We start from the raw sequence: 14,088 nt of genomic DNA, 5'->3' as shown, positions 1-14,088 counted from the left end.
ATTTTGCTGTTTCTCTCCTTTCTTTTACTACACTAACTCTTGCAGTGCCATGTATATATTATTCTAACGATTTGCGTATGTGCAGGATAGCATGAACATGCATACGTAGTCAGAATTAAGTCCATAAGAATCCTCATACTGTTATCAAACCAAAGCCCATCTAACTGGGCACTCCATTTCTGGTGGTTGTCAAGTATTGTTTTATTTATCTCTTTGAATAAGTAGCATATTCATAAAACCAGAGTCATTCTAGCATTCTGCTCTATCACAACATGATCACTTTCGGTGTGAAACTATTTCACTTCAGTATGAAATTGTGAGATTGCACACTGGCTGTGAATAAATTTGAAACCATGCAAGTAATCTGGTTCACCTTTACTGAGATAAAAATATTTATTTTATGGTCCGATCCTAAGACTTGCTGTGCTAGTAGATGTTTGTGGAACAGTATATATATGATACTGGCTTCCTCTTAACTATGGCTAGTTGATCATGAGCCAGCCATCACCCCCTCCTAACTAGGGTTAGTAAATCAAGAGCCAGAAATGAGAATGTTTGTTTCTTCATCCTTAATCACAATTCTGCAGAGGGTTTGCATTACTGCTAGCTATGGTTAAAACAAACCAGGTTTTTCCAAACCCAATGAGGGAGGCTGTGATGAAGAATATGCAGTCCCAAGGCTGGCTTCCAGCTTACTAACCATGCTTAGCAGAGTCTGTATGGAACTGCACAAGACCATTTTTTTAAAATATGAAAAGTATATTTGTGCTTTTAGTCTGCTTTTTATATCTGTCCATAGATAGGTAGGGTGAGGAAGGAAAGGAATATTCTTGTATAGTTATTCCAGTTAACTTTTCATTTCATATATTTTTGTTTGAAAGTAGATGCTATGTTTAAGAAATATAAATAATTTAGCTAGTAAAACTTGTTTTCTGTCATGTTGCCGATTTGCACCATGGGGAAACATGAAACTGATGTATGTCTTAAGGACTCAGACAGGATAAATTTACAGCATTTGGAAGAGATGACTGATGAGGACTTATTCTGTGTACTTCTCTGTGCAAGGTTTTATCTTTCAGCCAAAGTAAATGCATAACTTTTTGCTCATTCCCAGGAGCTGGGAAAATACGGTCTCCTTTATTACAATGCACTGTTCATGATTCTTCCTACCTTGGCCATTGCCTATTTTACAGGAGATGCACAAAGGGTAAGTCTTTGATTTTTATTCCAGAATGCAAACGTTAAATCTAAAGCTATATCACTTGTTCATTATGTCAATACAGTATTGTTAAATACAGTTTTAAGAGGTGTTTTTTAAAATGAAGTGTAGCATACAGCTTTATGGTGTTGTTTACTGGAATGTTTAAATATGCCACTGTTTAGTTTTCACCCCTTTTAAAAATTATTGATATGTCTGTTTTCTGTTGAAACAATTCTTTAACTCAAAACAGAAATCCTGGCATTTGTCATCAGTTAAACATGGTTTGTAAGTAAAGAAGTGCACAACTTCAAAGGAATATGTGAAGAAAAAATAACATAAAGTTCTGAGACTAAGGAAGCAGTTGAAAGGCCCACTTACACTGGCACTGATTTCAGTGGGACTGTGCCAGTATGTAAATAGCCCTTGGGAAGCCAATACTATGGTCCTACTAAGTTACTGTTGCATGCCATTTTCCTTGCTCTGCCACAAGCTATTTGGTATCATGTGTTTGGCCATGGACACTAATAGTACAGTGACAATAGTAAGAGTTGATGCGGGAATTGCAATGGCAGTGTCCAGCAATTAAGCAATTTCTGTAACATGAATGGACACTTAGGGCAACAGTATTCGTGGATACTGTGACAGTTCAGTAAGTGTTTTATAAGGTCCATTCTGCAATTGGTTGCAGCAACTGTTACGCTCCTCCTTTTTGTCTCTTGGCGTAAGTTATCCAATCAAGGCAGCTTCTGGCTGAAACCAGATTGGAACCAGGGTTTTTCCCAAGAGTTTCAGTCTAGCAGTCACCCTCTCAAGCAGCATGCTCAAGAACTGAATGTTCATAATTGGAGAGAGTAGGAATAAACGGACAGTTCTCCCAATGGAGGGCTGTAGAAAGTGGAGTCCCTCAAGGATCGGTATTGGGACCTGTACTTTTCAACTTGTTCATTAATGACCTAGAATTAGGAGTGAGCAGTGAAGTGGCCAAGTTTGCTGATGACACTAAATTGTTCAGGGTTGTTAAAACAAAAAGGGATTGCGAAGAGCTCCAAAAAGACCTCTCCAAACTGAGTGAATGGGCAGAAAAATGGCAAATGCAATTCAATATAAACAAGTGTAAAATTATGCATATTGGAGCAAAAAATCTTAATTTCACATATACGCTCATGGGGTCTGAACTGGCGGTGACCGACCAGGAGAGAGACCTCGGGGTTGTAGTGGACAGCACGATGAAAATGTCGACCCAGCGTTTTATAGAAGAGAAATGTCTGGAAAAGAGAAATGGTTAACTTATCAAGAACTATTAGAAAATGTACATGGAGAACACATAATGAAAGAGAGAGAACAATTGATAAAGGAAGGATATAGTTTTCATTGGTTTGCCTATTTACAATTGTTAGAAAGGTATAAAATGGACAAGAAAATGTATGGGTTTGAAATAAATAAATCTGATTTTGAAATAGGTTTGTGTACAAATGATGAAAACATAATTGCAAAAATGTATAAACTTTTATTGAAAATGGATATGGAGGAAGAACAAGTAAAAGAGTGCATGGTAAAGTGGGCAAAAAATTTTGGTCATAACATACAAATGGATCAATGGGAAAATATGTGGAAAAAAGGTTTGAAATTTACATTATGTTATAATCTTAAAGAAAACTTTTATAAAATGATGTACCGTTGGTACATGACTCCAGAAAAGCTGTCAAAAATGTATAGTAATGTCTCTAATGTTTGTTGGAAATGTAAACAACAAGAAGGATCTTTTTATCATATGTGGTGGTCATGTAAAAAGGCAAAATTATTCTGGGCACAGATAGGCAGGAAGATGCAAAAAATTTTAAAAATAAATATTCAGTCAAAACCAGAATTTTTTTTATTGGGCTTTATGGATAAACAAATAGAAAAGAAATATGGAAGAATAATATTATATATGATTACGGCAGCAAGATTATTATATGCACAAAAGTGGAAAATGGATTCAATACCAACAATGGAAGAATGGCTATTGAAATTAATGGACTTAGTAGAAATGGATAAATTGACGTGTTTACTTAGAGAAAAATCGACAGATACATTCCTTAAGGATTGGAAGCCTCTCTTAGACTTTTTGTCGAAAGATCAAAATAAAATGATGATACTGGGATTTGATGATTAATTAAGACAGCTTATGGAGAAAAGGGATTTTGTATGTATATATATTAAGGGACAGGTTTGATGTATATTATATACTTATAGCTGATCTGTGACAAATCGGAAGTCAACCATTTTATTTTCATTTTTTGTTGTAATATTGTTATGTTTTTTCTTACTTTGTTTTGTTTGTTTTTGGAAAAATTTGAATAAAAATTATATAAAAAAAAAAAAAAAAAAAAAAATGTCGACCCAGTGTGTGGCAACTGTGAAAAAGGCAAATTCCATGCTAGCGATAATTAGGAAAGGTATTGAAAATAAAACAGCCGATATCATAATGCCATTGTATAAATCTATGGTGCGGCCGCATTTGGAATACTGTGTACAGTTCTGGTCGCCTCATCTCAAAAAGGATATTATAGAGTTGGAAAAGGTTCAGAAGAGGGCAACCAGAATGATCAAGGGGATGGAGCGACTCCCTTACGAGGAAAGGTTGCAGCATTTGGGGCTTTTTAGCTTAGAGAAAAGGCGGGTCAGAGGAGACATGATAGAAGTGTATAAAATTATGCATGGCATTGAGAAAGTGGATAGAGAAAAGTTCTTCTCCCTCTCTCATAATACTAGAACTCGTGGACATTCAAAGAAGCTGAATGTTGGAAGATTCAGGACAGACAAAAGGAAGTACTTCTTTACTCAGCGCATAGTTAAACTATGGAATTTGCTCCCACAAGATGCAGTAATGGCCACCAGCTTGGACGGCTTTAAAAGAAGATTAGACAAATTCATGGAGGACAGGGCTATCAATGGCTACTAGCTGTGATGGCTGTGCTCTGTCACCCTAGTCAGAGGCAGCATGCTTCTGAAAACCAGTTGCCGGAAGCCTCAGGAGGGGAGAGTGTTCTTGCACTCGGGTCCTGCTTGCGGGCTTCCCCCAGGCACCTGGTTGGCCACTGTGAGAACAGGATGCTGGACTAGATGGGCCACTGGCCTGATCCAGCAGGCTCTTCTTATGTTCTTATGTTCTTAATAGTTATTAAAATCTGTGGGGTCTAGAGAGGCTTTCTTTAGGAGTGACCTCTCAGTTATCATCTTCAGGGCAGACAGGGCCATTTCCTCTCAAAAGAAGGAATTTATTGCCTTTGAACTCAGGCAGTCAATCCCCTTCTTCTAAAAGTTGTAAGTCAAGGAAGGGTGGGGTTCAAGTGGAAATGTGGGATGTCTTGCCCACATCCTCAAAAGCTAATGCTCTAGTCCTGTTATTGGTTGGGCTCAACTCTGGAGCACATTCTTTCAGACTGAGATAACTCTGAACCATTTTATCCTTTAAATTCATAGCAAATATGTCACTGGCATGCCTCTGAGGATTTCTTCACATCACTGTGTGGGCAAAATTAGAGTAGACCCCGAGCAGCAAGTTATTACATCAAGTTATACATAACTGAAATATTGATAAGGCTATTATCAAGATATTAATACCTATGTAGGTTAGCACAGGGTTTAGTTGAAAGAGGATAATTTTGCAGAGAACTGGTTCCAATTTTTTTTTCATAAGTTAACAGAGGGGTGAGATGTTAAACCACCAAATTCACAGGAGTCTGTCTGGAGAGACTTGTTGACTTATCTTGACAAGATGCATGTCTGATTTCCTAATAAAGCATAAATATATAATCTGAATCATTGCACTCAAGTTGGTGTTATTATAATGCTATACAAATTTACAATAAATACATTTTTTAAAAATATTAATAACCACAATGATGAAAGACACACCATAAAGCACAGCTGACATACAAATGCTAGTGATAGCTATCTGAGTAAACTTTTTTTCTTATAACAGCGTAAAATAGTCATGGACCGGTGGCAGTTCCTTTTTTTTAAAATAGAAACCAAGATCTGCAATTGCTTATTTAAAATGGTTATGATGCTATACAGAGTTCAATCCTTTGATGGTTTGAGAGTTGTATTTGGAGGTGGAATTTTGGGGTTAGAATATCTTTTATGGGGAACCTGTGGCCTCCTAATTCCGATCAGACCCAGCAAGTGTGGTCAGGCATGATGGGAGTTGGAGTCCAACAACATCCTGAGGGCCACAGATTCTCTGCTTCTGATCTGAATGAATAGGCTGATACAGTATATGATAGTAAACATTTGCGTAGGTCACAGCTAAATAATTGGCTTTAAGAAGAAATTAAGTTGCATATATCCTGCCTTTCATACCCTCCCAAAGTGATTTACTACAAACACTAAGCAACATTTTAAAAATACCACAACAAACAATATCAAAACACACTTAGCCATCAGGAAACAGTCCATCTGCAGCAAGCCCCGAGGTCTTCTTTGCCTGCATTCTTCTCACCTGGAATTCTTCCCCCAGAACAATTGATGATTGATCACCCTGTGACAGCAGGGAAGGGGAAGTCCAGCTGGAACAGGCTCTGAGATGATCTTTGCCTCCCCCTCTTCTGGAATCCTCCTCAAGTTACATTTTGAGAACCTCCTCTTGAGAAAGAAACTAGCATCTCAGTGTTTATATATTCCGGGGGTGGGGGACATTCATTTAGAAATATGTTTACCAATGAAATGAGTAGAATAGTTTGCATTCACAGTGCACACACCTATCTTATGCTACTAATTTTTGAATCAACTTTCTTTTTCCCCTCTGGCAAGCTCTTGGCAGTGAAAGTGAACAAAGTACACTCTGTTAAACATCCAGGAAGCTCAACATTCATAGAGCTGGAAAATTGTTGGTTTTGTCATAGATACTTATTTTTAAGGCTGACTCCCCCGTTTCCATATAACATATTTTCTTAACCTAAATTGGTATCGATAAAGCAATGTTAAGTATGAGCTAAGAGCAATAAAGACGTTATATCAATACACGGACAGTTGACTTCCTTTAAAATCTCAGTCAAGTTTCAACAAGAGAGCACTTGTTAGTAAATCTATCACCCAGATATTTAAGCTTGGAAAAGTACATCTGTGACAAATATTATCCAAACCAATAGAATCCCAGCAGTAAGGATTGGTTCTGTTGCTTAATCATAATTATTCCCATGATGATACTACCAGTGTACATAGTTATCACATAGAAATGAGCTATGTTTTGGTGCTGCTGCAGCAGCAGGAGGGCAGGGCTATGCAGATAAGGAAGCAGGCTGGGTCAAGGGATGGGGAAAAGCTTTCCAGGCTCATTATTATCTGTTCTTATCCAAAGAACCTCCTTATCTCATCTATGGTTATCGGTCAAGTAAGGTCCTCTCATTCTTCAGCAAGGTCTGGGGAAGAGTATCCCAGGGTAACATTTAATTGCTTTTATCAGACATTTCAGTTGGGCCTTTTGAGATATATTTTAGGGCTATTATCTCTTGCTGTTAGTTTAGAGCACTTACCAAGAGATGTTGATTTTCACTTAGCAATTTTTGCTGTCTTTCCTGCTAAGTCTCTCTAACTTATGTCAAAAGCTTATCAGATCTGAATTTGGGGAACACAGTTCAGATAATAATAAAACCCAACACTTGGTAACCCAGCCTTTATTGACAAGGAACCTGTGTGAATGCCAAATATTTGTCTGTATATAGACCACCAAGTGATGTAGCACCCTTACCCAGGATTTTAGCTATTGCTGGACTGTTCAAACACTACTAGTGGTAGTTTGGCTGTGTACTTGCAACTAGCCCTTTCTCCTGTACTATCATTTGTAATGATCACTACCTATTTTTATAAGCTTTCATACTTTTTAGAAATGCTGTAGTTGCCTCTTTTTGTTGTTGTTGTATTCATGCCAAAAAGAGCAAAAGAATAGGGCAGGGTTTGAGATGGCAAAACAATGGTTTGACCTGTCCCAACAGTTAAAAACACACTTCTAGTGGTACATTTTGTCTGCAGATGTCTAGTTACCTGTGGTTGAGGGACCCCCCCCCCCAGAACAGCCTAGAAGTGGTGCTGGGACCTGCAGTAGGAAGGGGGAATTGGCAAAGATCACTTCTAAGCTATTGTGATTAACATGTTCTCAAGTAGTAAAGCTTAACAGAGATATGAAAGAACCCCTCCCTTCTCCCATTCTTGTGTTTTTCCTTTTCTCTCCTAAATTCAGCCAGTTAGGCCTGGGGCAGGGAGGGGATGTGCTAGGGCTACCATTCAGTTGACATTTTTCCAGATACGAAGCCCTACCATTTTAATAGTGGTAGCTCTTGCTGTTCTGTTTATTAGTAGCGCTTTCCAGGAAACTCTGATTTTCAGTTAGTATTTTTCCTGGGATCTGGCAAAAGCTTTTGAGGTATAGTAGTATTAGGTCTGCAGTTCTGGTGCCATATTAATGAAACACAATTCCACCCTACCCAAAAGCAGCAGCAAAGCTGGGAGTTCCTGCTCTTTTAAGGTCAGGTCTTCTTCTGTGTGAAAAACATATTTGTTAACATATTTTTAATTCCATCATTTGGGGGCCACCACTGAGAAGGTCCTCTCCCTTGTTGCCAGACTCCCAGCTGCCCTCCGAGTAGGAACCCGGAGGAGGGCCTTGGATGTTGAGCATAGTGTACGGGTGGTTTGTATCGGGAGAGGCATTCCATCAGGTATTGTGGTCCCAAGCTGTGTAAGAGGTTAAAACCAGCACCTTGAATCGAGCTCGGAAACATACAGGCAACCAATGCAAGCGGGCCAGAATCGGTTTTATATGTTCGAACCGTCTGGTCCCTGTTACCAATCTGACCGCTGCATTTTGCACAAGCTGCAGTTTCCGAACCGTCTTCAAAGGCAGCCCCACATAGAGCACGTTGCAGTAATCTAGCTTGGAGGTTACCAGAGCATGGACAACTGAAGCCAGGTTATCCCTGCCCAGATAGGGGCGTAGCTGGGCCACCAACCGAAGTTGGTAGAAAGCACTCCGTGCCACCGAGGCTACCTGAGCCTCAAGTGACAGAGATGGTTCTAGGAGAACCCCCAAGCTACGAACCTGCTCCTTCAGGAGGAGTGCAACCCCATCCAGGACAGGTTGGACATCCACCATCTGGTCAGAAGAACCACTCACTGGCAGCATCTCAGTCTTGTCTGCATTGAGCCTCAGTTTATTAGTCCTCATCCAATCCATTGTCACAGCCAGGCACTGGTTCAGCACATTGACAGCCTCACCTGAAGAAGATGAAAAGGAGAAATAGAGCTGCGTATCATCAGCTCCAGATGACCGCACCCAACGGTTTCATGTAGATGTTGAACAGCATGGGGGACAGAACTGACCCCTGCGGAACCCCATACTGGAGAGTCCAGGGTGCCGAGCAATGTTCCCCAAGTACCACTTGGAGCTGACCCGCCAAGTAGGAGCGGAACCACTGCCATGCAGTCCCTCCCACTCCCAACTCAGCCAGTCTTCCCAGAAGGATACCATGGTCGATGGTATCAAAAGCTGCTGAGAGATCAAGAAGAATCAACAGAGTCACACTCCCCCTGTCTCTCTCCTGACAAAGGTCATCATACAGGGCAACCAAGGCTGTTTCTGTGCCAAAACCAGGCCTGAAACCCGACTGAAATGGATCCAGATAATCGGTCTCATCCAGGAGTGTCTGGAGCTGGCCTGCAACCACTCGTTCAAGGACCTTTCCCAGGAATGGAACATTTGCCACTGGCCTATAGTTATTAACATTTTCTGGGTCTAGGGAGGGTCTCTTCAAGAGTGGTCTCACTACCGCCTCTTTCAGGCAGCCAGGGACCACCCACTCTCGCAAAGAGGCATTAATCACTTCCCTGGCCGAGTGAAATGTTTAAACGCTTAAAAAAATTCACAAATGTTTTTACAAGAAATAAGACATCAGTTAAAACATGGACTCCTCTCTTTTGTTGTGGTATAAATCCAGAAGATTGTTAGATTCCTGATTAGTACAAACGTTAATGAATGGGAGGAGAAAGTAGCTGGGCAAATCAATACAGCAGGAGCTGCAAACCCTTTCAGATAAGGCAGCATATTTGAATTTTGAGATGGTGGATGCTATTTACAAAATGGCTGCTGTAGGAGGTGTAGCACAACAAAATTAGAGAGCACAGTCATTTCTGCTATCCCCCCCCCCAATGCATGCAATGGGAAGTCATCATGGAAAGCTGGTCCTGATTGTGGAGATCACACGGTATTGATTCTATACAAACTGAGGCTGCTGCTATCTAACAACAGGGACCATTTCCAAATACCAGGAAAATATACAAGGCAGTCGTATTACACACACAACATACTCATTGCAGACATACATCTCTTTCTCATGCACACATCATCCACACCTCCTCCCCTCTCACAGACACAGAGCATTCTTGAGCACCCCCACAAACACATTCAGAAAAGTCCCTCCATTGGTGAAAGCAGTGTCAGCAAAAATCCCACCGATTTTTTTTCCAGAAGAAGAAATCCGAGAAAGAAGTACCAAACTTGGTGATGGGTTGGCGATCCCTGCAATACAGAGTGCTGCTGTCAGATTATACTCCTTTGTTGGAGATGCTAAGCATCCCCATGCTGACCTTATGGAGGATTGCTTACCTATCACTTCCTATTGGCCTAGCTATAAAGCTAAATCTAAAAAACTATATAAGGCTTAAAAACAGCTCTTCAAGAGCAAGCAATTAACCCTGCCCTCCTGGAGAACTAGGCACTCTTCTCCTGGTAGGTCAGGGTTTTCCCCCCCAAGACATGCCCTATTTTCTAACAGAAGTGGAGTTAACTCATTTCTGTCCAATCTACTTCCTGCTGACTGAGAATGTAGTTTTATTTTAATGTGATAGAGCTGGCTCAGCAGTCTTAAACGCATTCTGTTGCTCATTCTGAACTATCACTGCTGCATCTCTTTGGAACAACCTGCAAGGACTAAGCTTGAGTAGTAATTATCTTTTGTGAATAACTTGAATCTTTCACAGTTCAGACCAAGTAAAGGAAATATTGTTATAATGCATAACCTTCTTCTGGCTCGGAATTCAGAGTACACTTTGTCTCTTAACACTTTCAAACACAAGCTTCCATCTTATTTGTGCAATCTTCTCCTGGAATTGTGTTTTTCTCTCTCTCTTAAGATAATGTATTTGTTTTGCTTTCAGGCCATGGAATACAAAGGCTGGTCAGACAAACTTTTCCTTATACAGTTTACACTGTCATGTGTAATGGGGTAAGGATACTTATCTGGTTTTTCTTCTAAAAAATACTAGCATTGTATTTTCACAATCTTATGTGTTAGTAAGTGTAGTTCCTTTTTAACATTAAACACAGCAAGCTAGCCACATCAGCAGAAAAGAACTATGTAGCCTATGCCTATCCCCAGGGCTGAGAGTCTGAATGATGATATTATACTCTGCTAACAAAAAATGATGCTAGAAGATTCCACTGTGTCGGGTGGGCTGACTCAATCTAGCATGTTTTGTCGTTAGTGGACCACAAGGGCTCAACTAAAAATGTGTGTTAGATTTACAAGAGTGCATCCTCAAGCTCTCATATGCCTTAACTATTTTGCGTAAAGGTATCCTTGGAGATCTAGATCTATCTAGTTGAACTTTCTTTGCCAGAATCTTAGAAACCAGCAGGCACCAGAAATTGGGCAGGGGTCTACTTTCTGCTTACCCCTGTACTATTTTAAATGCACTGTCAATTTTTAATTGTTCTTCTCTGTAGGTTTATTCTGATGTATTCAACAGTACTTTGTACTCAATATAACTCTGCCCTTACAACTACAATAGTTGGTTGTATTAAGGTAAGCTCTTCAAGTCTATATATCTTTTTTAAATTTTTTATTTGCAAATTTAACAGTGAAAGAGAAAAAATAACAAAAATGCTGAAGATACAAAATAATATATGAATACTACCAACAAACCACCATCAGTTTATATTAGATACAGTAACTATCTGTACCTGCAACTTGAGTTGAGCATATAAATTAATATAAGCCCTCCAGATGTCCAAATAAGTACCAATCAAAATTGATGTCTATAAGAAATATGTTCAAATGTAGCCAGGCAGTGAGATCCTCAGTCCATTGCATAATAGAAGACTGGGGGTATTTATCTTTCCAGGCTTGAAGTACAAAATCTATATATTTCACAAATAATTTATAATACTCCATAGCACCAGTTTGGGATCTGAAAAAAATGCAGTGGGCAGAATCCAAGCACAGTGTGCATCTTGCTATCTTTTGCATCATATTGGTCCTTGTGCATTATAGGGAAGAAAAGGCAAAATAAAATATAGGTTAGAAAATGTATTGTTGCCTCAGATCAGATATGTAGAAGAGCCGATGCTCTGACTTGAAGCTTTTGGGTGTGCAAGAGAGAAATGGTGTTTTGCTTTGTTTATATCTAAATGTTCATGGGAAGGGAAGAGGATGGAAAGATAAAGCTTGGATACTAGAAAGATAACAAAAGCATTGGCATGTCCCAGTTTGTGCCATCTCTTGCATATGTCCTAATTTACTTTCAGTAGATATTCTTCAAGCAACTCTTTCAGTGCAGTTTTAAGTCCTGTCTGCAACATTTCCCCTATATTGTCATCTCATCTGAATGAAAAAAAAAATACTTTGGTGATAAATTTACCAACATTAGTTCTGTTTTCTTTCCACTTGAAAAAATCAACTAAATATTGTCTAAAATATTGCCGCCCTGGGCTCCTGCTGGGAAGAAGGGCAGGATATAAATCAAATAATAAATAAATAAATAAAACAGGTAATCCTTTTTTTTCCTTTCCAGAACATATTAATAACCTACATAGGAATGTTCTTTGGGGGAGATTATATTTTCACATGGACAAACTTTGTAGGCTTAAATATCAGGTAAGTGCAATACTGTTAGGGAACTGATAAGTGGTAGTTATACAACAAAGGCTGCAATCCCATATCCACTCACCTGGGAGTAAGCACCATTAAAATCAGTGGGACTTTTGAGTAGACATATACTAAAAGTGTGCTCAAATATAAATAAGGATTTTTTGGAACTTCATTTTAGAAGAAAAAAGGTAATGAAACTCAAAACTAGAGGCCATTTTTTTGTACACAGATATAATACAGGATAGGCACACTTTATTTTTGTGTTTTGTGTGTGGATGCCCTGTCCTTTGCTCCTTCCAGGCAAATCATTCTAGTTTTGCTAGCAAATGATATGGTAAGCTGCCACTTACTGTAAGAAGGTTTGGGCTTTCTGGAGCATTTGACCTAGTTAGTCATTTTACTGCTCCGCTGACAACTTGGTTGACTGGTTTGTTGACTTGTATACTAATCCCAGATTTGCTTCCCTATGAGGATCTGTTTTCCCTTCTTTGGATTTCTCAAGTGTTGCCTGCTTAGAGATTATCTACTCCAAGTATGTGGTGAAAACAGCACCAGTTCATCTTCACTGAACTGGTGCCTCCACAATCTTTTCCCTGTGTTGGCTCTCAGACTGCAAAATGGTTGCCTTTTTTTCTGAAGAACAGAACCTTATTTTATATAGCTGGAAAAGCATTTATTTTTGTAATATGTTACAGCACTATACCTCCTAACACAATATAATGTTATAGGACTATCTTCCTTTTTAAAAGTTCTAGTTGGAAAAACATTTTTATTATATTTGTTTTGTAATCAAACATGGGGTTATAAGCTTCAAATGGTGTGAACAGACCATAGCTGAATATGCCCATAGAAAAGCCCAATACGCCGCCTGGTGTAGATAGTCAATTTCAATTTCACTTGTAGTTTAGAACAGAAAGGCAATGATTAGGTAGTAGGAGCCATCTGTTTGGTAGTAGGAGCCATCTGTTTGAATGGCCTTTGTCTGCCATAAATATGCCTGGAATGAGAGCCTGCTAATGGATAAACCTATTTAATAAAGTTTTTTGCTGCATAGGATCGAGAAGCTTGCGATAGGTTAAAAGGAGAAAGTATAGACAGTGTGAAGAATTGTAGGACTGAAGCTAACCAAAGAGATGGCATCATCACATTTATTGCTTGCTTTCATCACCCCAATCCTGAGAATGTGCTTTTCTTCCTGCTGTTGTTATGAAGTATTATATTAGAAATGGACTACTTAGTTGTGTTGTTACCTTTTTGTGGGCAGATTGCTGTCATTTTCTCTCTCTCTTGTAGTATTTAGTAGAATATAAAATTGGGACCAGTTATGCTAGGACAGTTGTAGATATAAAAGATTCAGGCGAGGTTACTTAGAATAACTCAAAAGGGGATAAGTTCCAAATATGTATTTTTCACCTAAAACCTGTGTCTTGCAGTATTGCTGGAAGTCTGGTGTATTCTTACATCACCTTTACGGAAGAGCAACTGAACAAGCAGTCTGAAGCTAGCATCAAGATGGACATTAAAGGGAAAAGCTCTGTATGACAAAGGGGTCACTTACAGCAGTAACTCTTGCTCTTCAGCCATGATTGCTTACAAATAATTACAATATGCAGTATCTGTGGATGGAATTTTCTGTGCGATTGCAAAATACCCAAGATGAAGATTGCTGCCATCCAGGATATTTGTAATTGACAGCACAGAAAATGTACAGGTGGTGATTAACACTAGGCTGCAAGGAATAACATTTAAAATAGTCAGAACATACTGCACCAACTGTGAAAACAAATACATCTAATGCTATAGATCAGAGGTTCCCAAACTTGTTTTCCCACAAACCACTTAATGATTTTTCTGCCTATTGTAGCAATTGTAATGTGCTGTGCTGTATGATTTTGAATTGTATTTTTATTGCTTCTTTTATTTGGATTTTATTGTATTACAATTTCTATATCATAGAATTCAAATTGTAATACAGTAAAT

At 39.0% G+C, this 14,088-nt stretch overlaps 1 protein-coding gene across 1 annotated transcript in view; it reads left to right on the top strand.

Annotated features, from left to right (window-relative positions):
• Positions 1-13,650, top strand: part of SLC35D1 (solute carrier family 35 member D1) — a 28,904-nt gene extending 15,254 nt beyond the window's left edge. Inside the window, exons 8-12 of the mRNA XM_061633381.1 lie at positions 1,115-1,207; positions 10,397-10,464; positions 10,965-11,043; positions 12,032-12,114; positions 13,542-13,650. Coding sequence (XP_061489365.1) covers positions 1,115-1,207; positions 10,397-10,464; positions 10,965-11,043; positions 12,032-12,114; positions 13,542-13,650 — 432 coding nt within the window. The remainder of the gene's footprint in view (positions 1-1,114; positions 1,208-10,396; positions 10,465-10,964; positions 11,044-12,031; positions 12,115-13,541) is intronic.
• The last annotated feature ends 438 nt before the right edge of the window (positions 13,651-14,088 follow it).

This window comes from Rhineura floridana, chromosome 6, assembly GCF_030035675.1.
Source record: "Rhineura floridana isolate rRhiFlo1 chromosome 6, rRhiFlo1.hap2, whole genome shotgun sequence".
Taxonomy (NCBI): Eukaryota; Metazoa; Chordata; class Lepidosauria; order Squamata; family Rhineuridae; genus Rhineura; species Rhineura floridana.
The sequence above is the reverse complement of the archived record's forward strand: the minus strand, read 5'-3'. Positions and strand labels throughout refer to the sequence as shown.